Here is a 26122-nt window from a genome sequence, read left to right as displayed (position 1 = left end):
AGCTCAATTAATTTTCTGTGCCTTAATGCCCTTAATTTATTCTAACTTGTGCTGAGTTTTCTAAGTCTAAACCAGAGCAAAAAAATTAATCCTTAAAACTTATGAAATTATGTATCTTTTCCTTTCTTATACCTTATTCTCTTCACCATTCCTCTCCCACTTAGACATAAATATATTTACTTCCTTTTCTCCTTGAATAGCTGTGTATAGAGATTGATTCATTCCTTCCATCTGTTTTCCCCTTAATATCTCACTCTGTGAATTCCTTGTTCTGACATTTATGTTAGATTTTTTTTAAAATACTGATACGCTTGGCACTCGAAATTTGATTATCGAAGTGTTTACCAAAAAATCTTCTCTCATTGCTCCTTCCCAAAGAACATAGCCAATTAAGGAATGCCTGAATAAATGCAGATGAGCTCTAAATAGCCATCAGAGGTAAGGTACTGTTTCAAATCAATACTTGGGTTAGCCAAAGAAATCCGTCCATCTTTGTCCTTTATGTAAGAAAACTGTCTCTACATAAAAATATCACAATGAGAAAAAGAGGATTAAGTGTGAAGTGGGTGTTTGAATAATATGAAATACACCTGTAATCACTTGCACAACCAAATTTATTCTTCTTCTTGGATAAAAAGTGTGCATTTCACACTTAACATTCGAATGCAGACACATATCTCATGAAATTTCTATTGGTATGATTCGTTAAAAAATCAAGTCAAATAAGAATATTCCAAGATTCCCTTTAAGAATAATTAAAACATTCAAAGTGTCATATACATATTGTCAAAGCACTGGAGATCATTCTTGACTTACATTCTAGCATGAATTTTTTTAATTTCTGAGTCAAAGGCTCTAACATCCTCCCCCAAAGTCTATAATTTTCAAATTTACAATGAAACTGAGGACTTATTTTCTACATAGAAGAAATCATTTCTAAAAAATAAAAATTTTATAAAAACAGACAGTGCAATGCCACTGTACTCTTTAATCACTCACTCATTTATTTAAAAATAGTGTCAGGGATAAATTATGTGCTAGGCACTGTAGTGAATAAAAATAGAAGTAAAATATGATCCTTTTCCGCTTGGAGCTTATAATATAACTAATTGGGGGGGGGGGGCAAACTTAAATAACCACAGTGTAAGGAAAAAAATGGGAACGTTCTAAGAGAATAATAAAGTACTAGTGCAGAGGGCAGGGAGAGAGAGAGGAAAAGAAACATAACTGGGGAAGTACTGCAGAGGATTGTGGGAGAGGGGCGGAATTTGGAGACATTGGAACTGGCCTTTGTAAGAGTTAGGATTCCTCCCAGTGAAGACTAGCTGGAATGGAACAAAGGGTATTTCAGAAAAAAGGAAATAGCTAATTATTCGTATATATTTATACACACAACAATGACAGATGAACAAGAAATCTAGCTTTCAAATACCTTGGAGGAAAATAAAGGTAGCTATTAACTATTTTCCTCAAGCTACACTGTGAATCCAACAAAGCATGTTGGCCAGGAGTCTGGCTCAGTCCCAGTCTCCTTGAAGCTCCAGAACAATCTTAGCTGACAGCCTTCCCTGGCTCCCTCTCTACCTGCTGATAAAGGCTTCCCCATTCCTTCCACAAGGCAGAAGTCAGTGGAGATTAAAATAGCCCAGAACACTTCCTGCTCTATTCTAATTGTGCTTTCATTCCATTTGCCTTAGACCACTTGGAATGTTGAGGGAAAACCCCATGAGGCATCGAGCATGTGAGATGTGTCAGTCCCTCAAAAATATTTATCCATCCTACTACGTGTATCCATCATTATTCCCTATCCATGAGAAAGCAGAATGTGTGGGGGAAATAGCTCTTAGCTGTCACACTGCTGTTTCTTCTTTAAAAAACAAAACAAAAACAAAAACAAAAACAAAAACAGATCTATCACCTCCATGAAATACTTCCCTTTTCAAGGACTGTAGCCATTTGTCACAAATCTATCCACTCTCCCACACAATGACTATGTATTCCAAATATCTTGTAAGGAAGTTACCATTCTACAGCCATCTAACAAGTTGCTCTGTGACCCATGATATCCTTGAATTACATACTTGGCACATTGTAGGTGTTCAATAACTGTGTTTTATAAATGTGCAATATTGTGTTTATGAGAAAATGTTCTTAGACTTCTAACTCAGCAAATGAGGATATATTGTACTCCTTCTTTTTGTCTCCTAAGGGAAGAGGAATTATTCATTTCAGGAAACTACCAGGATGGTTCATATTGCTTAAAGATGAATTTTTAAAAAATATATATACTTTTATTGATTTAAAAGAGGAAGGGAGAGGGAGAGAGAGATAGAAACATCAATAATGAAAGAGTCACTGATAGGCTGCCTCCTGCATGCCCCCTACTGAGGATCGAGTCCCAAACCGGGCATGTGCCCTGATTGGGAATTGAACTGTGACCTCCTGGTTTATAGGTCACACTCAACCACTGCGCCACACCGGCGGGCAGATATGAATCTTTAGGAAGGAACAATGATAAGGGATACTGAAAAGTCCTTAATTTCTAGTCAACAGCATTAATCCGAGGAAGAAGTGATCCCACCGTCTCTTTGGAAATGGAGGAAATGATGGCTAACAAACAGCCTTCCCCCACTTCCTCACCTGCCCACTGATAAAAGCTCCCCCATTCCTTGCACAGGACAGAGATAAGTGGAGACTAAAAGAGTTCCATGACATTTTCTGCTCTATTTTAAGCATGCATTCATTCTATTTGAATGAGCCCAAGAGGAATGTTGATAGAAAACCTACTTTTATTGGGAAGATGTTCTTTACATCTTAGCCTCCTCAAAAGGCTTTACATGACTACCCTAGCCAGAACTGCCCCTGCTACCATCAGTCACTTTCTATCCCACTTTTCAATTTTATTTTTCCTGAGTACTTATTACTATTAAAGTAGCCTTATCTATCCACCATTCAATGGAACAATCTGTCAACCACGTATCTTCTTGTTCTGTAGTTGCATCCTCCATGCAGAGGACAATACCAGGCACACGGTTGGCTCTCAAATATTTTTGAGTGGAAAAATGAACAGAGAACTATTTCACCTCAGCTTCCAAAGCTTAAAACAATTACATCACCTCCCCAAACCCTCAACCTGCTAATTAAGAGCAGCCAGGGTGCAACTGGTTCCTACAATTGCCTCTACTCCTACCCTCTGAATTTATTTACATCTTGGCTTCTTTGAGACTGCACTGGAATCGCTGTGTGTTTCCTGTTTTTGTCTGTCATTCTGCACATTCTTAATGGTCATCTGATGCCTTATCTTGAACATAGCACAACAATATTTATCTTTTTTTAATGTATTTTTCAGTAGACAATAAAATGATGAATATTCTTACAGAGCTCTAAATTATCCATCCATTCTAAAGCACTTCAATTAATGTGTAACATGAAATGTGTTAACATACTATTTTAACATTTTCATCATCTAACAACGAGTTAATAATCAGGAAATATAAAATGCAAATTAAACAGACTAAATCACAATTCTAATTTTATAGTGAAATCTCAATTACTAAGGTCTGAATTAAGCACACAATTTAAGTAAGCTAAGAGAACAGTTCTCAAATGTGACACTACATGTTATTGTTCATGAAATTATCTGGGTTCAGCATTATACCAAAAAAAATGAGCAGAAACCAACACCTACTTTCCTATGTACTGAGAATTTTATCTCACCTATCTAAAGGAGCAACTGACATTAATGCTCCTGATCTTTTGTAGCTATATTTTATATATTGTTGCAATAAAGCTGGAAGAAAGCATACATGATATTATTTTATAGGTACTGTAATTATTAAAAGTCATCTATGAAGTACATTCACCCATTTTCCCCCATCTTATAGCCCACTTGTATATTCATTGTACTTACAATATTCAATTGCTTTTTCAAATACACCATCTCTTAAAACCCAATCTTCGTGGAATTTTTAAAAATACTGTATATCCAATGCAGGAATTTAACAGAATTAAGATTTCTTAGCTTTACAATGTCCTAGTTATTTTCTTAATAATATATACATTCTTGCCAGTTGAAAAAAGAAGAAAAGTGTGAGTGTGTACGTGTGTGTAGAATATAGTGCCATTTTCACTGGAAAGGTCAACAGCCAGCAGTCCTATTTATAAGCCACATTAACACCAAACAGAGAGCTTAGCAATGTCTGTTTCTAAAAATAAACCCTGTGTGTCTCTTGTTGTCATCATCAACCAGAGTGTTCTGTGCTCTGTGACAGAGGCATCGAGGCTGCTTCTGCCTTTCCACGGCTTTACCCATCACTCCCCACGGCCTCCCCTCTCTGTCAAGGTGGCAGAGATAAAAAGAGTTCTGCAATCACCCTAAGCACACATTTAAACATTATTGCCCCTTAAGCAGACAGTTATCATGTTGTTTTGGCAGCAGGAAGGAATCTGTGGTTTCACTTGAATGTTATTCTTCTTTATTTAAACTACTAGAAATAACCCAAAAATGACAGAATGCTCTTTCTATAAATAATCATTCCAGTGTAGAGTTATATTAGGAGGTAACTCAGATGGCATGATAACGCCTAACAAGCTAATCTTAGACCTGCGATGCCGTAAGATAGAAATACAGAGGCTAAGAATAACTGACCCAAAGGACTCAGCCTGCTAAAGACAGTCACAGACATGTAGGTATCTGCAGATTTTAATGCATTTAATGATCTTCTGAAAGCTCTCCCCTCCTAGGAAAGCAATCAATTACGCTGGTCATGAAAATGACAATCAATAATGCTTTTACAATGTATTGATTCATAAAAGTGGCTCAGGATTCTCACAGCAAATAAGATTATAAAAAATAGTTGATGGAAACCAGAGTTGGCTCTTAAGTAATTGGATTAGCATCTAATTAGTGAATTTTATGCACAAGCCACCTGCGGAGCATACAATATTCATCCGAGGAAAGAAAATAAGGCACAATGTCATATGTTGGTATCTGAAAACACTGCCATCCACTTTTCACCCCAAATGCCCAATATATATTAAAAACAGGCAGAAGCTAAATTTTGCTAGCTAGATCATTCTTTTGGCTCAGGAGTTTGATGTTGCATGTTGAAATCTGGATTTGCATGGAGACACAGACTTTATTGACACCCGTCCCCCCACCCCACCCCGCCCGGTGCAATACCTAGCAAAAACACCAAGGTGGGTATAATTCAAGCATTCAAGCATTTTGGTAAAAAGAAACGGAATCCCCACTTTGAAAAAAATACCTTCTGCTAAAATACATTAGTAATAGTGTGCTATTTTGAAGTGGTGTAAACCTTGCCTTATGATTCAGGAGATGTATTGGGAGCACTAGCAAACAGATACCAAATGCATGGAGACGGCTGGTTCTGTCTCCAGTGTCTGCTCATTGCTCTGCGTGTCATCAGCCTCATGGAACTTCGGAGGTTGCCTGAAGTTTGTCTCAGCCCTGGATAGTGGGAACTTCAGCCAGTTTAATCATCAGGCATTGGGAACGTGAAATAAGGATCCTCCAGCAAGCCTCTCAACTTAGAAACCTATTTGTGCCTTAAACCTCCCAGGACTAAGACGTGTGCATAGATGTTTGCTTATAAATATAGCTGATTCCATATTTTTAGCACCAAACAGATATGAAAAAACAACAACAGTATCCTAGGCTAAATATTTTTCTCTTGGAGAAAAAGCAGTAGGGACATGGTAAATAAGAACCAGCTCAGACCAGACCCTGTCAGTGCCTAGCCTTGGTGACCCTCAGTAAGTTCCTCTGAACTGCTTTCCTCATCTGCAAAATATGAACACTGCTGCAACTGTAAATATTGCAGACCTCTTCAAATTGTGGAGAGGATTGAATGATAAAGCAATGCTTGGTACAGAAACAGCTTTGAAACATTAGCTTATTACATCAATAATAATAATGACAGTGATAAGAAATTATGAAAAAACATGGGTCCAATCATTGACCTTTTAAATTCAGACTGAACAACTAGATCAGAGTAGAATGTGGTAGAAAACTAATAATGATAACTAATGGTGATACTATCTCTTTATAATCTAAAGTGGGTTGTATTGATGTAAAATCACGATTCAAAATACACGCTTGAATTTCATTTGTAAGCAGATGTAAAAAACACCATGACAAATACAATCTCAATGGCATTCACTTCACCAAGAGCTTTTCTAGTTCACCCTACATGGGGTTCCCTGGAAACATTCTGGGTAAACATTTTTGTACTAAAGCAAGAAATCCCAGGCCATAATGTAACTTATTGGAAATACAGTGAAATCTTCTTGTTTGTTCTTTGTCAGATTTTGAAAAAGCTTTATGACTCTTATATTTTCACCCAGTCTGAAAATGTCATGCCATAGACACTCATTAAAATTTACTTCAATCGAATAAAAGCAAGGTTTTTGTTCCTAAAAAAATTTTTTTACTTCAATCATTGAAAATGACACCCACATGGCTACAATTGTGTCAATACTAAATATAAATTATAAATTAAACATTTCTAACATAAGTGGTAGACCATGAGGGGAAGAAGCAAGAAAATGAAGTTCTGGGGTATTTCCAACCTCATCAACATGCAAACAGTTTAATCATAAGTAAATGACTAGTTACACTTTGTGGTTTGGTAAATTTCCTTCTTCCTTAAATGTAGTTTTCATTGGATTTAATTATGGGGTATTTTAAAAGCACTATATATAAAAGCCCCATCACTTATTCTACTATGAAAAAATTAACATTAAAATAATGAATGGAACTGATAGCCTTATGAAACAGAAGATTTACTTAGTGTTCTATTCATAAACCATAGCATCACAGAGTAACCTTAAAATATAATATTCTCTGATAGCATTTAGAAGTGTAGGTTGTTCAGTATTTAAAAAAATGTTTAAATTAGATTTTTTTAATGTGTGTATCTGACTTAGTGAAAAAAAGAATAGAAGTGGTGGACATAAGGTATTTTCTTACCTTTCCATGCCCAGATTATCAATCTCCTAAGATTAGAAAAGGGAAAACTGTCCATTGTGAGGCCACCATGACTCCCAGACCAACCACTGACAGTCCAGTTTCTTTCAAGAATGAAACAGACCACAGCAAGCCACGCTGATGTGAAGCACGTGCCAAAATATCTTTGAATTTCATCTAGAGAGAGCTTGTTTTTAAAGTCTTTTTTCATGGGCTTTGATTCCAATTACATTCTTTTTCAAAGTATTCCAATTCAGAAAAGGATTGTTAAAATGCAGTTACCATTCCAGATTGTTAAAATTGTTCATTACTGTAAAATGTATTAATTATAAACAACATACTGGCAAAGAAGTTGCATTCTGAATATCTTTAAGATAATCCTCCTATAATATTGTGTTTCTCTCAAAGCCAATATTAAAGGAATATTTTACTCAAACTTATAATAAATACTTGTAATGGGCCAGTCCACAAGGTTGATTTTCCTCCTTTCTAAAAAAAATGATTTATAACCTAGACAGATCCTGTTTTCTACCATAATTACTTCTGTCTCTTCGTTAGGGTTCCTTCTTTTTTTTAAAAAAAAAATTACTTACTATTTGAGAGAGAAAGAGAGAGAGAGAGAGAAAGAGAGAGAGAGAGAGAGAGAGAGAGAGAGAGAGAGAGAGAGAGAGAGATTTGTGATTCCACTTATTTTATGCATCCATTAGTTGCTTCATATATGGGTCCTGATCTGGGATCGAACCCTCAACCTTGGCATATCAGGATGACACTCTAACCAACTGAGTTATCTGTCCAGGGATGTTAGGGTTCCTTCTAACAACAAAGAGTACTAAAAAAAAGTCTTTATATTCAGTACTGGTAAAACAAAAAATGTTAGTGTTTAAATGGATATGTATCTTCATGAAAATGGAGACCCAAGATTCAATTGAAAGATAAAGTATATAGTCCACTTCCTTCACTTAATTAATTATATTTTGTCAAAATTACAAGCTAAAGAAAATTACAGACAGATGGGTACTTGAAATATGGTGAGGGACAGAAAATCACTTTTGTAAAATACCATATATGATTGTCTAAGCAATATGCTGTACAACTGAAACTAATATAAATACTGAATGTCAACTGTAACTAAAACATAAAATTAAAAAAGAAAAGGTGAAGTAATCCAATAGCAAAAGTTTGTTCTAAAATAAAACCAGAAAATTACAAAGAAGAGAAATCCAACCAACAACAAATACACTGCAGCAAATTCTGATGGTACCTAGCTAACCTCCATCCTTCTTGCTTTTTCTTCTTCCTAATAGAAACTAGATCATTAGTTGTAGTATCGATCCTTCCTGGCTCAGCCATGGCCCTGAAGAGCTATCTGAGTGGTCATCCCATTCTTCTTTTAATGACTGGCGCAGGTATTGGCAGGCGATGTTACTCTGGCCAATGAGTTATGCAGAATGGTTTGCTGGACAAATTTTGGGTAAAATGTCTTCCTTGAGAAAATACCCAAGAAAGCACACTTTCTCTTCTATGTCTCTGGAATTTATTAGGCATAAATGGATGCAATGCCTGGAACGAGTACGGTCAGCTTGTGACTCCTGGAGGAAACAGCCCTGTGATGACACCAACTCTAAGACCCGCAGAATGGAGCAGCATGAAGGACCCGCATGCTGCTGACACTACTGACCGCCTAGGGCTGCCCAACTACCCTGCTAGTTCACTCAGTGGTAAATGTCTTGGTCATTTGCCACTTGGAGTAGAATTTGCTATTACCTGCTGTGGAATAGAACCTAACTCATATACCTACTCCTTACATTACTCACTGTATGTATTCGGGCACAGTAGCTTTGTGAGTGGAAGAGTAAGAAACACATTTTTACAAGATATGTGAATATTATAAAAATTCAAACAAGTTAAAAAAGCATGATGATAAAAGTAAAAGCCCCTCTAACACCCAAGACCATGAACACACACGCAAACTTTTTCCTGATTTCTTTCTATCAATGCATGGATTCTTCTGGGCAATGAGTGAGTAGACAAAAAATACGCTTTTATAAAAATGAGATATTACATATTTGTATTTTAAAATTATTAAATATCAATTAATTTAACAATAGAAACTATAGTTGAAGGGACTATAAACATAATTATAGGAGGTACTATTTCCAAAAAACACTAAGGTTACAGAAACTATTTTTAAAAATCAGTGTTTGGAATTCATTCATTCATTCATTCATTTAGTATTTGGTTGTGCAGTCCCTTCTAGTTCTTGACTAGCAGGGTATCCCACTGCATCGCTGCTGATGTCATCCATGTCACGAGGGTGGTGGCCATCAACACCGCAGCTCACAAACTGGGCAGACCCCAGGATCTCTTTAATGGTTCTAGAGAGTTCTCCAGCAAAAGAGCGTGCCGCATCTCTCAGGCAATGTTGACAATCTCATCAAAAGTGATATTTCCACTTGCTTAACTTTTCTTCTCTTTCTTTCTTTTTTTTTTTTTTTTTTTTTTGCTTCTTTCTGTCTGTCTTGTGGTGGTTCTTTGAGGGTTTTGTTGGTCAGGGCAGAGGCAGAAGGCATTCCCTCAATCTGGGCCTGTCTGTTCTGAACGGTCAGTTTCACTGTAACCCTGAGACCCCTCCATCAGCAGTCGCTTGGCGATGTCATCAGCAACGTTTTTTGGGAGACAGACCCAGGGGGAAGATCTGGGGAGTCAGGGCAGACATGGCACCCACCTCTCCATCAGTGCACCTCAGATATACAGTTTTGATCTCAGGGTCCAACTTCGGCATGGTGGAGGCATCTGGTGTCCAATAAACCTGGATTCCGGACAATCGGAGAAAGCTGAACCTAAGCCTCCACTGAGCTGAAAGCAGGAGTCTTTTTATTTTTTTTTAACTCTATGTTTCTATTTTAAGCAGCAGGGAGTCTGTCCCTGCTCAGGGAGAAGATATTAACACTTTTACACATTCCTCCTTCTCACCTCTCCCCAATGTCTCATATTGGTTAGCTTTATGAATATTTTTACATTGCCCTACTTTATAAAACTCGCTTTCTGTCCTGTAACCACAAGCTCATAATTGTTTAAATAGATTCATTGTTGCTCCGTTAATCTTACTATGTTTTCTTCACTTCTGAATTCCATTTTTTTGCTTGTAGTTCATCTCTTCATTGTGTGGGTTTCATTGTTAAGCAGTGTAGTTCATGTCTGAGAATTTCTACCTTGCCTGTTTATTTTCCCTATATTTTAGTAACATCTTGCCTGGGTGGAACAGTGGATTGAATTTCTAGAACTTCAGAGATTTTTCATTATCCTCTGGTATTAGATACTGGAAATGTTTGATGTTTTGTTAAGTCTCGCAGATTCCCTTCCTACCCTCCCCCACCATAGATCTTTGCTTTATCTGCATGAGCCCCTGGAACATTATTTGTAATTTTTAATTCAATAGCCCTAACTGGACTCTGTGCTGAACATTTCTAGAAAATCTTCCTAAAGGACAGGAACGCTTTTAATCTGCAGATTTATTTTTTACTTTTTCAGTGAAATGACCTTTCTTCATTTTCACAAAATAATCTTCCATTTAAATGTTTTGAAATATCAATTTCAGGGACATAAATAATCTTTTTGTTATAAGGCCTTTGTCTTTCTCATCATTGACTTCTCTCCAAATGCTTTAATTTTCCTTTTTCATTCCAACTGATTGTCTCAAGCCTTTCCTCTTTGTTGGTAAAGATTTTCACTGGTGTCTATTCTGTTCCCTGCTATTTCTAATGAATATTTTTTTGTTCTATAATTATCATGCTTTTTTCATTCCCAATCTGTTTCCCTAGATCTAAAATATCCTTTTTCATCTCACTCTATTGTTTCATCATCTCATCTTTGAGTTATTGTTTTACAGAATTTATGTTCTTATTAAATTAGGTACTCTATTTATAAGAAACAACTAGTAGCCCTGCCATGAGTACGTGTGCCAGTAGCTTCTGACGCCCTCCTGTAGCTCCCCCTGGCCCCGCCTCATAGCTTGCTGCCCTGCCCCCTCCTGCAGTTCTCCACCAACCGCTTGTAGCTCGCTGCCCCACCCTCCTGCTGATCCGTGATCCGGTCGTTATGCTGTTGGTCATTACACGTCAAGGGGTAACGACCATTTGCATATTACATCTTTATTATGTAGGATTATTAGACAATTCCCTGGATTCAGTGAGTTGATGTTTTCTTCTTGGTGGCAGCTATAAGCTTAGTGAGGGAAGGGTATTACATTGCAAAGAACTATCGATCATTTCCCCAATGTGGAGTATTGCTCCAAAGCCTTCATTTCTCCAGAGAGGTAATGTTTGTTCACCTTCTTCCATTTCATTAGTTCCTCTTCCAAAATCCTTTCTGCTATTCCTCAGTCACAAGAAACAACAGCAACAATAACAACAAACAAAACACAACAGAAATGGAAGATAACCTCGTCACTTTGCTTCTCTCCTGAGTTGGAGAGAATTTTCAGCAAGTTGTCATCTTGTCGGTAAAATTCTAAGGGACTCTCAGGATTCAGGCCCTGTTAGGTCTCTCTGTTCTGATCACGGATTCCATCTTTTCCTTGACTATTAGTTTCTGAGGTATATTACAGTAGGTCAGGCCATTCATTTTCTTTGCTCAGTTATTGTTACTATCGTGTGTATGTGGGGGGTGGGGGAGGGCACAGTTACTGGCTTATACTATTTTAGGATCACTATATTATCTATTAATGGTGAGAAATTATGCACTATATTTTCAAATTTCCCATCTCTAAAATCAAAAGCACCCTTTAAAATTCAGAATGTGGGTTTCTTTTAGTCTTCTTACTTAAAGGATATAACAATAATGCCACCTGGTCCTCAGAAATAACAAATACTCATTCCTGTCCCCATTATGAACGGGCCTATTTATAACTAGCTCTTTGATTACTACCTATCAAATATTCAAATTGATAACAGCCTTGTACGTGAAGATAACCTGAGTTAGAGAACAGCAAAACAGCAATTATGGGTAATACCAGAAGTGATTCTTGACATGACAGGAGCATTTCACAGACTTACATTTTCATAATTAGATTCTGCTTTCCAAGCAGACGTAAACGACTACTGAGTCTAAAATGTTCCTTTCCCCTTGACAATACGCACGCCAAGAGGGAAAAGATTCTCAAAAGGTGAAGATACACTTTCCATAAAGAAATTCAGGATTTAGTTCTAAATGTTTTTCTTTTATACCCTAACTAAGAATACAAAGCAGAAGTAAATAACAAAAGAGAAAAAGAAAACAATAAAGAATGAAGACACAGTGAAAACGTGTTCCTCATTGTGAATGTATTTTACATTACTGTTGTACAAACTCTAGGACATACTCTCATAATAATGGTTCCGGTATTGTCTGGACAGCTCTGCTGTCCAAAGCGTTAAGCAATTTGCCTGGCCACTGAAGAACACCCCTGATCCGCCAGCCACTGCTGAGTGATCTAGTCAATATTTGCACGTGGCTCCAGTTTCTGCTGTAGTTATCCCTTATATGGGCCCATACAAGCCACCAAAGTGCAGACTGGCAAAATATGTCACTTATACTGAACTCCAAGATTCAATACCGTAACGCCTTTTAAACGAAAAAGGCATTAGCAGACTACCTTGAAGAACATAGTTCTACCTAAGATATCTAGCCTGGGTGGGTCAATATTAGGGAAAAAATGGAACTATATAAAACACAATTCAATTGCATATAAAGATCTCTGGAGAAAAACCTTCTATATTAATGCATAGTATTCAATATAACTAGAATAACAAACGGGAACTCTAAAACAGTGGCTAACAACGAAACAAAACTTTTAAAACAATTAATCATAAGAAATCTGCAGTTGGGATTTCACTGTTCAACTGCATATTCTACAACTTGTTTGCCTTTGATTATATATAATGCACCGAGACATCTCACAGAGCACACACCTGCACGCACACGCTAGCTTCTCCGATTTATAGTCACAATTTGCACAAGGGAACAATTTAATTCTTATCAGACCAGAAAAAAACATAGCTGATTTATTGATAACTAAAGACAACTTTCTATCAAAACAAAAAACAATTCCCCAAAGTGACAAATAAGCTAACTCATCTGTCTTGACCAGAGAGATACAGCAAAGTACTGAAGAGCCAGGAGCCCAGGTTCACTCACTAGAAACAGTAAGTAATAATAGAGAGTACACACTTTAATAACATGAGGTTACATTTCAACCTCACATGAACGCCATGAGGCAATCAGGAGGACATCATTATCCCTCAGGTTACAGGTGAGCAAAGCAGTTCCACCAGGGGCTAGCAGCAGAGCTCTCAGAACACGGAGCTTTTGACCCCCAGAACGGTGCTCTCGCCCGCACTCTGTCCTGTTACCATATCTCTTTTCTCTCTTTCAGACCCAAAGACTCCATCCGTTTCTAAGTCCATCAATCACATCCATGCCACTGATCCAAAAGGGAGTGGAACAAGATCTGTAACTAAGCTAAGATAAACACAGCCCTAATTCAGAGATTAATTTAAAGGGTCCTTCCCCCCGCCCCCTCACATCAGTGACTCAAAGTTGGCTGTACATTAGGATTGCTTGGAAGAGTTTATCCCAATACTCAAGCCTGTTTCCTATGCAATTAAATCAGAAACACTGGGATTGGAACCCAGGCATCAGCATTTTGTACAATACTGCCGTGACCCCAAGTGTCAGAGCCAAGTCCCTCAGGGGAAGTATACAAGAAAGACTTGGGGAGATTAAATTTAAGGACATATTATATTAAACAAAATTAAACATTGCACAGAATGATAGGAAAGATGCAAGTGGTTTATGTTTCAAATTTTAAAAATAAATAGAAAGTGGAGTTTCCTTATTTATACCAGACAGACTTGGGAGCTTCGATCAATCTACATCACTTTTCCTTTCATTGCTGGTGCTTCGATGTTGCTTCCTGCTGCACTGACAGCAGCATGGGCTGCCCCAAGCACTGCCCTGCTTGGCATAGTGTTGCTCTGCATAAAAATCATTAAATGTTGGAAAGATGACTCTCAACTGAAGTCCGGGAAAGTCAGATAAAATCATCAGACACTGAGAAACAGTGAAGCTTGTAAACACCTGGAGTGAGAATCAAGGTCAGGAGACAATTGCAGCTTTGTTTCGTTTCTATCCTCTGGAAAAAAATATCAAACTTGCAGCCCAGAGATGAGGACTAAAAGGACAAAGTGCAATGCTAAAAGATATCTGAAATGGTTATTTCGAAAGAGTTGGTCCATCTGTAAAAAGTAAAATGCTAAGAAGTTCAATGACCAGTTCCATCAAAGACACATCAGCTGACCTCTCCCCAAGCTCTTGTCAAATTCACAACCAGGAAGATAATAAACTGTGCTGGATGGCTGGTACAATTGCTTAGGTAAACAGACACTATCAATTAATAGAATTCCTGTCACTTAAGTGGAAACATACCAAATAGTACAAAATTGATTATTTTATTCTAATTCCATGAAAAGATTGGGTCAACAGGAGAATCTTGAAAGCCTCATAATTAACCGAGGTTTAAAGAAAACTTGCTTCAAACACAGATCCATGGAGGGTAAGGCGTTCCACAGTGTAACAGACATCCTGCCAACCTGTGGAATATTTCTTTCCCATCTAGCTCTACCAAGTAAACACTGTTTGATGTCGCATTTCCATCATGGAAGTCAGAATGGTGATCTATAATTATGATTAAGCCCACACAGGAACTTAGAAACGTGAGGGAGAACTTTACGTCCATTTAGATGGAAGCATTCAGAAGAGGACCAAAACAAATCCCAATCTTTATGAGCAAGCTGGAGGAAATAAACGTGAAAAGCACCCGTGACAAATAAGTGCTATTGCCTGGAGAGTCTACTCTTGGAACAGACAGAAGTTGGTAAAGCTGACAAGCTTTCGCTCTCATCAGCACACCTCCTTAAAGGCATGGGCACGGACACAGACAGAGAAAGTAGACATTGGAAGCTGTTACTGTTCTTCTTGAAAATATTGCACCTGCATGTAACACCTCTGTAGTGTGTTATGCCATTGCATCTGACTGACAATGCTAGCTAGACTCTCCACCTGGCTTGGAAAAAAAACGAAAATAACCATCTGCTAATAATAATTCTATTTCATTCTAAATAGTTTCATTTTAGGCTGATGAGAGAAAAAAAGACACATTAAAACTCCCTTCACAACTCCGGAGCACGCACATTTCAGAAGGTAGGTCTATAAATAAATGTGCTTCTGTACTGCACACTGTAAACACAAAACCATCGGCTAGTGAGGGCTGCAATTTAAACTGGAGCCCCGGTATGAACTTACCTGGTTTTTAAAGTCCCATTAGAATATGCTTCCAATCAGTACTGAGCTCCTTTTTCTAGTTACACAGTCAGGCAGACACCCCCAACTACATTTGACTTTATCTCAGTCCCATCCTTCCTCAGAAGCTTGCGATTTCATTCAGAAGCAGCCGGCCCTCAGCAGACTGAATATGCACAGAAACAGTAATGAAAGGGATCGAAGATAAACCCCACAGTCGCACCAAGAAAACAGCAGCATGAGCACCAAAAAAGCAGCTATGAGAGGTGTTTTTCTTCGCTGCGCTCCCCAAGCCAGCCCCCTTTCCTGGGTACAATGTCTCAGTGAGGAGAGAGGCTCTTACCTGAGCTGAGCATACTGTGCATTCTCTGCTGAGCCAAGAGCTGCTCGCGTCCAGCCACCCCATCTGAGGAAAAACACGAGTCACTCTCGTAAATTGTCTGCAGCATATTGCAATCACTCTGACTTCAGCTCCATGAAAGATTCATCTCTGCTCTCTCTGTGCAGGGGCCCCGGAGCTACCCTCCCTGGGCTGGTCCTCCCTCCTCCCCAAGGAGAAACAGCAGAGGATCAACTCCCACTATGATTTCCTTTCTGTTCAGATGGACACACTTTTTCCAAAGACCTGGACACTTTTCCCATGTTACCAACCTGTGTGCAGAGCAGAGAGGATCGGGTGGATGCTCTGGCTCTCTGGAGTTTAGGTTATCCCGAACACTAAAAGCAGGTGGGAAATTGGAATGTGCTTCGGGGCTATTGCTTTGTCAGAATAAGTAGAAAAATATTAACTCTACCCATGAGAAAGAGAAACCAATTAAACCTGGCTTAAAGTTCTCCGGGCTGCTAGAGTTTCCTTGCAAGAAGCAGCAGTCCTGCGCGTGGCTTCAGCTGGTGCCCTTCTCTGTTTGTGTGTGTATCTTCCTCCCTCTCTGGTCTCTCTCAGCTCAAGTTGGCTAAACCTAGTGATAATCCATTTGCATATGAATCAACAACAGCATGGCCCGCAGGCACAGAAATAGAACAATGGTCGGCCTGAGCCAAAAATAGGTCAAGCCTGGCCGAGTGATTGGAGCCTGCATTAATGCATTTAAAAATACCCCAGCAAACCCAGCTGTCCAGCCTCTATCTTTCAAACCATAATTCTCTATTGCAGGGCCTTAGGAGCAATTAACTCTTTCCTCCCTTCGAGCTTGCTTTACACACTGTTTCCACACTGGCGATTTGCATCCAAAGAAAGGAAGGCAAAAAATAAAAATAAAAAAAAATTAAGAACATAATTCTAAGAGGGCAAATGCACATACATTTCATTTCATTTTATTTTTGTAGTATGTGTTTTTGGAAAAGAGAGGAGAGAAGTGCAGAGCTCTGTATTGGTTCTAAAATAATACTGGAAGCTTTTGCTCATAATGTGGTTTCTGCCTCACCCACGCACAGCAATCCTGGCGTTCTATTTTTGTTGCCTGTTTCTTTGGCTACACTGCAGTTGGCTGTGGCACTAGAAGCTTTTCTGCCTTCTAGTTTCAAGACTGACAGGAGATTTAGTAGAGGTAGTTTCAGAAAACAAGCACACTCCAGAATAAAATATTTATGAAGGATGGCTTGATTTTTTTTTTTTACTTGCTATTTATGTAAGGCAATTGTCCATTTCACAAATCTAGATATGATGGTGGTACCCAATATCAATTTGATCGCATCCAGTCTCTATGATATTTACATTTAAAAGAATAGCTTAGACCTGAAAATATTCCATCTATTTCAGCCTCTCAGGCTAAATTCAATTTACCTGGAAAAGGAGAAGCAGGTGTGGGTGTTTTCTTACGGATGGATGCAGAATTAGTGAACGTATGCACCATCAGTAAATAAACATGCTGAGTCCCCAGCTGTTCATCTCTACATTGGTTACCTGAAAAACAGACCTCACTTTTCTAAAACAAATAGCATTTATAAAAGTTGCTAGATTCCCAGACCAACACACTTTGGGGAACTCATCTATAAAGTAAATATATTACAGTATGTAATACTGAGAATTCTATAGTCTGTGGTCTGCACTTATAACATCATTTGTGTATGAGAAATAATTCTGTATCACAGATTGGGTTGCAAGCATCTAGCCACTCCAAGGGCAAATGCAAAAGTGATAACCCACTGATATGGTAGCCTTTCTCCCTTTTCTAAACTAGAGTAGCAAGGAAAGTGTAATTCCTACGGCACTAGTAGCAACAGAGAAGGAAGAAGAACAGGCAGAATGTTTCAAGGTTCCCAGAGCAATCCGGTGGAGGAGGGACCTCCCTCAAGGACAGAGTGGGGCAGAGGAAAGAGAACAAGAGGACACAGAGTTGGGGTGGGGGGGAGGAAACTTGGTAAGTCATTAGGCAGGTAACCCACTGTCCAAGAAAATAGCACTAATTTTCCTTCTTTCATAGATTGACTCCTACTTCTTGCAAAATTATATTTGGACAGATAAATTACAAGATTTAAAAAAAGAACCTATTCCAAACGGCATTTACTTAAGCTAAACAAGAAAATCTTATGTTCCTCTCAGTGGGGGAAAAAAAAAAAACACCTTTTAATTCCATCTGGTATTACAAGAGAACTTCCACTCAATTAAGGGATTGGTATATAAAATTCAAGGGATGGAAATACTGTGGATCTGGCAATTTACTTGGCAATGATGTAACCAACCATAGCATTTTAGACCTTGGACATTTAGAGATTGTCTACAATGGTGTTCAAGCTCTCGGTCCCCAGGATGCTGAGGAACCTGGCAGTTGACACACGCTCCATGCCACAGCCAACTGCAGTGTAGCCAAAGAAAAGGTTCTTCTTCCCGCCAGGGTGGCCTCACGTTTTTGAGACGACATTTGGGTATGTAAGATTCATTTTGAACAATGACTTGTTGTATTAAAAAATAACTGAAAACCATTCATCTAGTACAAAGGAGCTCCCTATTTTATACATGAAGAAAGTGAAAAGACTTGGAGGAGGTTGTAAAAGCACTCATTGCTGTTATTATGACTACAGAGTCTTGCTTAGTCTCTACTAGCTCATATCTGACTAAGTAGGTGTAGTCTTCGTGTTCTCTAGGTTGCCAACTTGTCCCTTATGGATATGATGCACACAATTATCTGAGATATTCAGGATACATGTTAATAGTACCTACTGCTGAAAAATGGGACCACTGTCTCATTGTGTCAGAGTGGTTATGAAGAGAATATGCAAAACCAGTGATAAACATCTGATGGATAACAAAAATCTCAGTATTGCTATAATATACTCAAATATCTTTCATCCTTTTAAGTTTAAATTATACCCTCAAACTACAAAACTCTCCAAGCTTTTATAATCATAAAAAATAAAACTCCAAAGAGTGACTTAGTAATTATCCTATTTCTCAGAGGTTCCAAGAGAGGGCATTCCACATAAAATAGTGTGAATAATGTGCTTTCTTCATTTTTACCAAGTTATTTAACTTGAGGTCTATTACATTTCATCCCTGCATTATTTCAGCTTTATTTTTCTATCAAGCAGTCTTATCTTTCAACTCCTGATAATAAAAACTCAGTGTAGAGTGAAAAGACTTTGGACAATTACCATAAAATAGATACTACTTGTTTCTGAAAGGGAAAATAAGCATCATTAAAACAACCACCAAGTATACTGATTACCGTAGTTTCATTATCCAGGAACTTAAGTATTTAGAATTTTGAGTTAATTTTTCTCATATCATTTCAACAATGGCAGTAAAGAAATATGATTAGGTTTCTTTAAGGGCATTTACAAAACTAATTTACTGACTTGGAAAAAAAGGACATTAAATGTTATATTATAAAAACCATAAAAACTAATTCACATGTCAAGCTAGAATAGATAGGCATTCCCTCATTTATATCTCAATATAATAAAATTTAATTTAATCAATATTTTGGAAATTAATCAATATTATATTTTACAGTTCAAGTAAAAAATGAAAATGATAGAGGGGATGGTTCCCAGCTTAATAGGAAATGGGAAGGGGAATCCAATCCTAATGCAAAATGTGATTTAAAAGTGATGATGGCCCTGGTTGGTGAGCTCAGTTGGTTGGGCTTAGTCCTGTGCACTGGAAGGTTGCTGGTTGGACTCCAGGTCAGGGCACATGCCCGGTTTGGGGCTGGGTCCCCAGTAGGCATGTGCCGGAGACAGCTGATAGATGTTTTGCTCTCACATTGGTGTCTCTTTCTCCATCTCCCTTTCCCTTCCTCTCTCTCTCTAAAAATCAAGAAAAAAAAATCTTTTAAAAACAGTGATTATGGGACTGTTTGACATTGAAACGGGGACTCAGAACTGTTGGACATTGAAATTGGGACTCAAACATTTTTTGTTATTATATCTTTATTTCTAGTCTGCAGAGGCAATATTTTTTAAAGGAAAGAAATGGGGGAAAAATAGATACAGAGGCAAAGAAGCATTGAACAGACTGTCAAACTACAGCGGGAAGGCAGGGGAGGTTGCGGCGGGGAGGGCTGTAAGAGATCAACCGAAGGACTTGTACGCATGCATATAAGCATAACCAATGGATACAAGACATGGCGGGGGGGGGGGGGGCAGGTAAAGGCATGTACTGGGGGGTAGGGGAGGCCGGGGGGAGGTCAATGGGGGAAAAAAAGGAGACATATGTACTACTATTTGTAATACTTCAAACAATAAAAAAAATAAATAAATAAAAAATAAAAACAGTGACTATGGCTCTAGCCAGTTTGGCTCAATGGATAGAGAGTTGGCCCAGGGACTAAAGGGTGTTAGGTTTGACTCCAGTCAAGGGCACGTACCTCTGTTGCAGGGAATCCTATTAAGAGACTAGTGACCTAGAGCAGGACACTAATATAATATTCAACATCTAATATTTCATTGATTGTCATTTTAGCATATCTGATTAAAATCTCAATAATTAACTTTATTTCTTGCATTTACTTTTCTTGCCTTGTCACTATTTCACAGGATAGAATAACCAATGAAAAAGGTCAGGCAACAGACTGTATCAGAAATTGTCTTACATGGTATAATTTGAGTGAAAAAAATTATCACATATTTTTGAGTGAACAGAGTTTCATATATTTTTCTTGTGAAGTATCTTAAAGATGTTGGCACTAATAAATCAACATAATAATGCAGTTGAGTAGGTCTAATAATTGCAGTGATGGCTGAGCCTTTAGAAAAGTCTGGTTATCAACTGCATTGCCTAGTACCATAGGTTCTATTTTTTAATTGGCAAATTCCATTGATTATACTATTCTGACTCAAAATTTCTAAAATATAGCTTCAGACTCAACCTCCTTCCTGACAAAAGTCACTTGAGAAATATATGCATATAAGTTCTTTGGTTAATCTCTTCCCACCCACCCCTGCCTTCCCTCTGATATTCATCAGTCTGTTCCACCCTTCTATGTCTCTGATCTATTGTGTTCATCAGTTGATTTTGTTCATTAGATTCCTCATATGAGTGAGATCATGTGATAACTGTCTTTCTCTGACTGGCTTATTGTCTTTCTCTGACTGGCTTATTTTGCTTAGTATAATACTTTCCAGCTACCTCCTTACTGTTTCAAAGAGTAAAAGATCTTTTTTACAGCTGCATGGTATTCCATGGTATAAATGTACCACAGCTTTTTATCCACTCATCTACTGATGGGCACTTGGGCTGTTTCCAGATCTTAGCTATTATAAATTGCACTGCTATGAACAAGGGGTGCATATATTCTTTCTGATGGTTTCGGGTTTCTTAGGATATATTCCTAGAAGTGGGATCACTGGGTCAAACGGCAGTTCCATATTTAATTTTTTGAGGAAACTCCATATTGTCCATACTGTTTTCCATTATGGCTGCACCAGTCTGCATTCCCACCAGCATTGATTCTGAAATACCAACCAACCTCGACTAACCATCCTATGTTTACTGAACTTTGTATAGACCAGGTATTATGGGACCAGAGGCTCTGAAAAAAGTCTTAGTTTCAAGACAAAATACCACTTTTGGCTACAGAGCTATGAAAATAAAAATTCTGAGAGAGTCCCAATTATGTAAAATTAGCATTCTGATCTTGGCTATTTGGTATGCTTCTAATGTTTAATTTTATATTGTTCTATAAAGTAAGCCTCCTTATGTAGCTGCATCTTTGATATTGATCATCTTGGAAATAAGTGGAATTCTGATCACCAAAATTAATAGTCATATATAGCATCTGGATGAATCCTACATTTGAGAGGTGTGATAAGAGTAATTTCCATGTACTAATATAAATTACTAAGGCAGACATTAAAAAGTCAGCCCAGAGCTTTTTATGTCATTTCTCACCATAAAGGTCAAGTTGATATTTACCATACCAAACCATTTCTATCACCAAGTTAAATCAGGAGCATACCAGAAGGCCTGCCTCTGAAAATAGTAACATTTTTAAATGTTGCAATTAAATTCTGACTTCATAATTGCATCTAGTTGGGTACCAACTACCAAATTTAAGAAATAACAAAACCCAACACATACTTTACTTATTTTTGACTGATCAAAATATTTATAGTAATGGCATATAACTAAAGTACAAACATTTGCAATTGGCCACATCACTAAGTATATCAGAGATCTCACGGGCATGGAATCTTCTTCCATATTCCAGTGACAAGAACAGAGAATCGTGAACTCTCAGGCCATTCACGTTCTCACGACAAACCTGACTTAAGAACTTAATTCCTTTACCTTCTTTATCAAACTTCATGCCACAAAAAATTTCTTTATTTTACCCACACAAATCCTTCATTTCCCCATACCTTCCTCTATTCCAGAATGCTCTTCCACTGTTTTCTATCTGAAAATTCCATTTAATTTCACCTGACTATAAAGTCTTTCTTTGTCCCTTAAAATGTTTTTAACCTCAAAACTTGTGGAACAGACTTTCTTTTAGTTTACACTTGCCAGTTAGGTATTTCTGTAGTCTTTTGTTTTAACCCTTCCCTTCCCTTTATTCAAGTATGACATTTATAGTTTTTCCCTTTCATTTCACAGTAAAGCCCTGCATTTGGTAAGTTTACAGAAGGGAATACACAGCCCTAGTTGAGCACAGAAGTGGTAAATCCATTTCATTCTTCAAAATTCTGCCCCAACTATCTCCTGGGCCAAACTCCTGGGACCAGAGCAGTCATGAATGAGAGGACCTAATTATCCTTACTTCTATCATAACATAAACCATTGAAGAGTTTAATAATCTGGTTACTTATCTGTTCCCCTCACTAGACCTCAGCAAGTCAAGAACAGAGAAATGTCATTCATCTACGTGCCTGTTCCACACTGCCTAGCAAACCATTAGCACTCTACACATGTTGGTTGAATGGATATATGTGAATTATGTAAATATGCATGATGAGTTTGATATTTGTACGCTTAATTGCAACCTACAAATATCTTCAATCCACAATGCACCCCCACAGCTAATGTTTTCATTACAGACCCCAGGGACTATTTAGCTAAAAATCAATAGCTAACATTAGTTATTTGACCTGAAACTATAACAATGTGTGTTGTTGTTTTTTTTTCTTAATAAATTGGGGAATGTTGTCTTCTTATTTGGCTGTATCTGAAGGAAATTCTCAACAATGTTTCTCGTAAGTATAAAAGACCCTTTGGAAGTCAACTGCACTTATTTTAAATTCCAGACCTTTTTGATTATTTAAATTTGCACAATTCTGCATTGATATGATGGAACCCAATCCGAGTTAAAGGAAACTAAAGTCTAGGAGTAATTAGTGTTCTGAAGGCTAAATGACAGGGAATTTTCAAGCATAAGTTAATGCCATTCCCCGTTATAAGTTAGGGAGAAAACATTAATAGGAAATAACGTCTAAAACCTCAAGGTGTTAGCCCTAGCCAGTTTGGCTCAATGGATAGAACACATCAGTCTGTGGACTGAAGGGTTTGATTTTGGTTAAAGGCATGTATCTCGGTTGCAGGCTCAATCCCCGGCCCTGAAAAACTTATTATAACTTTTTCTAATAATAAAATTAACTTGAAACTTTCACTTTTTGTTTTCTCCCACAGAAACCAGATGTCGATTTTCTTCTTGCCCCAAACCTAAGCACATGTTCACTGCCCACTAGTGTCCATACTCTTTTCCCTTCTTTTATCTGTCTTTGTAGCATACATCAAATACGTAAGTCAGTGTTTTTTTCTTTTGGCTAATTTTTTTTTTTTTTTTTTTTTACTGGGAAAACTGTAGTAGCAGCAAAAGTAACACTTCTGATCAATACCTTAAAAAAACACAATAGCCTTTTTCTGTTTTTAATTTTAAGGGTTTCCCATATTTATACAACAAATACTGTTTCCTTTGACAACTATTGGGTTTTGCTAAGGCTTCTGGGAAGAAGGGTCTTCGGTGTTCACGTGAAGTGAGCGTAACCAGAAGGGACAATGTGGCACACCTGATGTTAATGCTTGCTCTGTCACATTCTGTTCTTGTGGCCCAGAAATAGGAGTCATGTCTTTTGGATCCTAACACTGCATCCTTGAAAATGTGCCATGCTGCTCCAGAAAAAAATAATAAATAGTGCTCAACATGAATTATGAAGGAATATATCACAATTATGAAGGAAAAGTATTTCTTCATAAAGGCATGTTTTTAATCCTCTAATAGATTGACTCTTCATTCATCTGTCACATTGATTTCTAATACTTAAGTAGTAGAATAATGTCTGAAATATTTAGTGCTGGAAGGTACCTGAGATCAAGTCAAAAAATACAAACAATACCCACATAAGGGGGAAGTAGATAAAAACACAACAGAAAGACAGGGCATGCTGGCATTCATTACAAAAGATCAGGTCCATGGTTCTGCCCCTGTTCTGAATTCAGAGCCCTTTTCTTCTTGCCAGAAAGAGCAGGGTTTGATCTTTTCCATTGCCTAACTTTGCAGATAAATTGCAGAGCTCAGTCAGAACTAGAGAGGCTCAGGAATACACAACCGAAAGAGGCATTTGATGAACTTATTGGAGAAACACAAAACCCTTTTAGAAATGCTAGCGGGGAATACTTGGCACTTAAAATGACTCACAGGCGATTACAGATCCAGAGCCTAATCATTTTAATGCAAATAACAGCCAGGGTCTTGACGTGGGGAAGTAACAACCAGACATAAACCATCACGCCATAATGAGGTCTGGCCAGGAGAGAAATTCCAGTGTTCAGACTATTCAGAACCAGAACTTGAGGCTGGACTTCGCTCCACACAGTAGAGGTGAGATGGGAACTGAAGATTCCTGTGAGGACTCATCATTTCTCAGACATGACTTTGCTGCACTTTATGTAATGAAATAAATCATGATGCAGGTATATTATGTTAGATCATTTTATGATCTTCCTAAAGCTTTGTGTTAAAGAGAAATTTTCTAGGTTGTATCATGGATGCTGGGGTGAAGCCCGACTACGGGAGACAGAAACTCAGGTACTCAAGGGAAAGAGAACCCAGCAGAACCCTCATAGGACTGTCCAATAGTGCTCAGTTGTTCATTGTTGTTGGGTTAAGAATACGCATTTGAGTAACCCAAAAGTAATATCCTAATAAGTTAGGTACTTTATGTATAATTTTTGAACACCATGAATGAAACAATAAGCTCATAACAATACATGTATGTCAGAACATAATAATTGCATTTCAGAAAAAAATATTATTTCATTAACTATGTGGCCTAAATAACTACTATATGGGATGATAGGGTTATTAGCAAACTGTTCAAAACCTATCTTATTTTGTAATGTAGCACAATCATCATCATCATCTAACATTATTATTTATATTTATCATTATTAATTGGGGAAATAAGTTGGCCTCTCACCCCCCAAAAATAAACAAATACCACAGCTCAGTTTGGCCAGAGGCTGCCACACTGGATGGACAAATGCACAAAACAATACATTTGTGGAAGAGCAATGGGTGCTGAGCAATGAGAACTAGAGCTTGGAGGCAGGGGCTGCATTTCTGTGGGCCTCAGAGGTCATGCCTCCTGCCATGAGCCTACTGCATCGTGGCTGGGACTCACCGGATGCAGGCACCAGTTTTTAATGTCTTAAATACAGTTACCATGGCTCATGCAGGCAATACATCAGCCCAAGTGGTAGCTTTTTCCTTTCCCTTTTACTGAAAGTTATTATTGTATTTCTAATCTTCTCGTTTCTAATGCCTGGAGAAAAATCACTTACGAACCAACATCCACTTTATAATCTTATTATCTATTTACCGATGACATCTGATTTGATTTTTGTTACAGGAACATGAGTGGTAGCAGAATAGACTGACCATCTTAAAACTTTCTATATTTCCTCTCCCTCAGTCCATTGCTCTGACATATTCCCAACCCACTGCTCCACCTTTGAAGGACTCCTCCAGATCTAGCTTCTATGTGCCAATTTCTTTCCTACCCACCTTCCTTCCTAAAACTGCCAAAGGGACCTGCATGGCCAGGGGTAGGTACTGATCCTACCTCAGGCTCAGGTTGTCTGGCTTTAGAATATTTCAACATGATGTCTCTTACTAAATTTCAGTTTTAACATCTTGTTCTGTATTGGAGGCAAGATGTGCCTTATCAGCCTTCAAGACAATGTGTTATTGGTTCAAATATAAACAAATATGAGAGATAACAGAAGACACCAATAAACATTAGGCCCACATATATATGAAAACTTTATATATGTTAATACCATAGATAAATGAAGATTTTCAATAAATGGTGTATGTTATACTATTAGATCCCTAGAAATTAGATCCCTATATTAAACTA

General features: G+C 37.8%; 1 protein-coding gene across 10 annotated transcripts in view; it reads right to left on the bottom strand.

The window, feature by feature from the left end:
- Positions 1–26122, bottom strand: part of HDAC9 (histone deacetylase 9) — a gene marked incomplete at its 3' end in the record, with an annotated part of 846383 nt that overhangs the window by 453218 nt on the left and 367043 nt on the right. For 4 of the 10 annotated variants that reach the window (XM_080665383.1, XM_080665387.1, XM_080665385.1 and 1 more), the window contains exon 3: positions 15669–15731. In XM_080665383.1, coding sequence (XP_080521509.1) covers positions 15669–15731 — 63 coding nt within the window. Of the gene's footprint in view, positions 1–3910; positions 4132–15668; positions 15732–15976; positions 16242–26122 lie in introns of those variants that run through there. The other 6 variants (XM_080665389.1, XM_080665384.1, XM_080665390.1 and 3 more) reach the window with 3 other exon arrangements.

This window comes from Plecotus auritus (assembly GCF_963455305.1).
Source record: "Plecotus auritus genome assembly, chromosome: 4".
Taxonomy (NCBI): Eukaryota; Metazoa; Chordata; class Mammalia; order Chiroptera; family Vespertilionidae; genus Plecotus; species Plecotus auritus.
The sequence above is the reverse complement of the archived record's forward strand: the minus strand, read 5'-3'. Positions and strand labels throughout refer to the sequence as shown.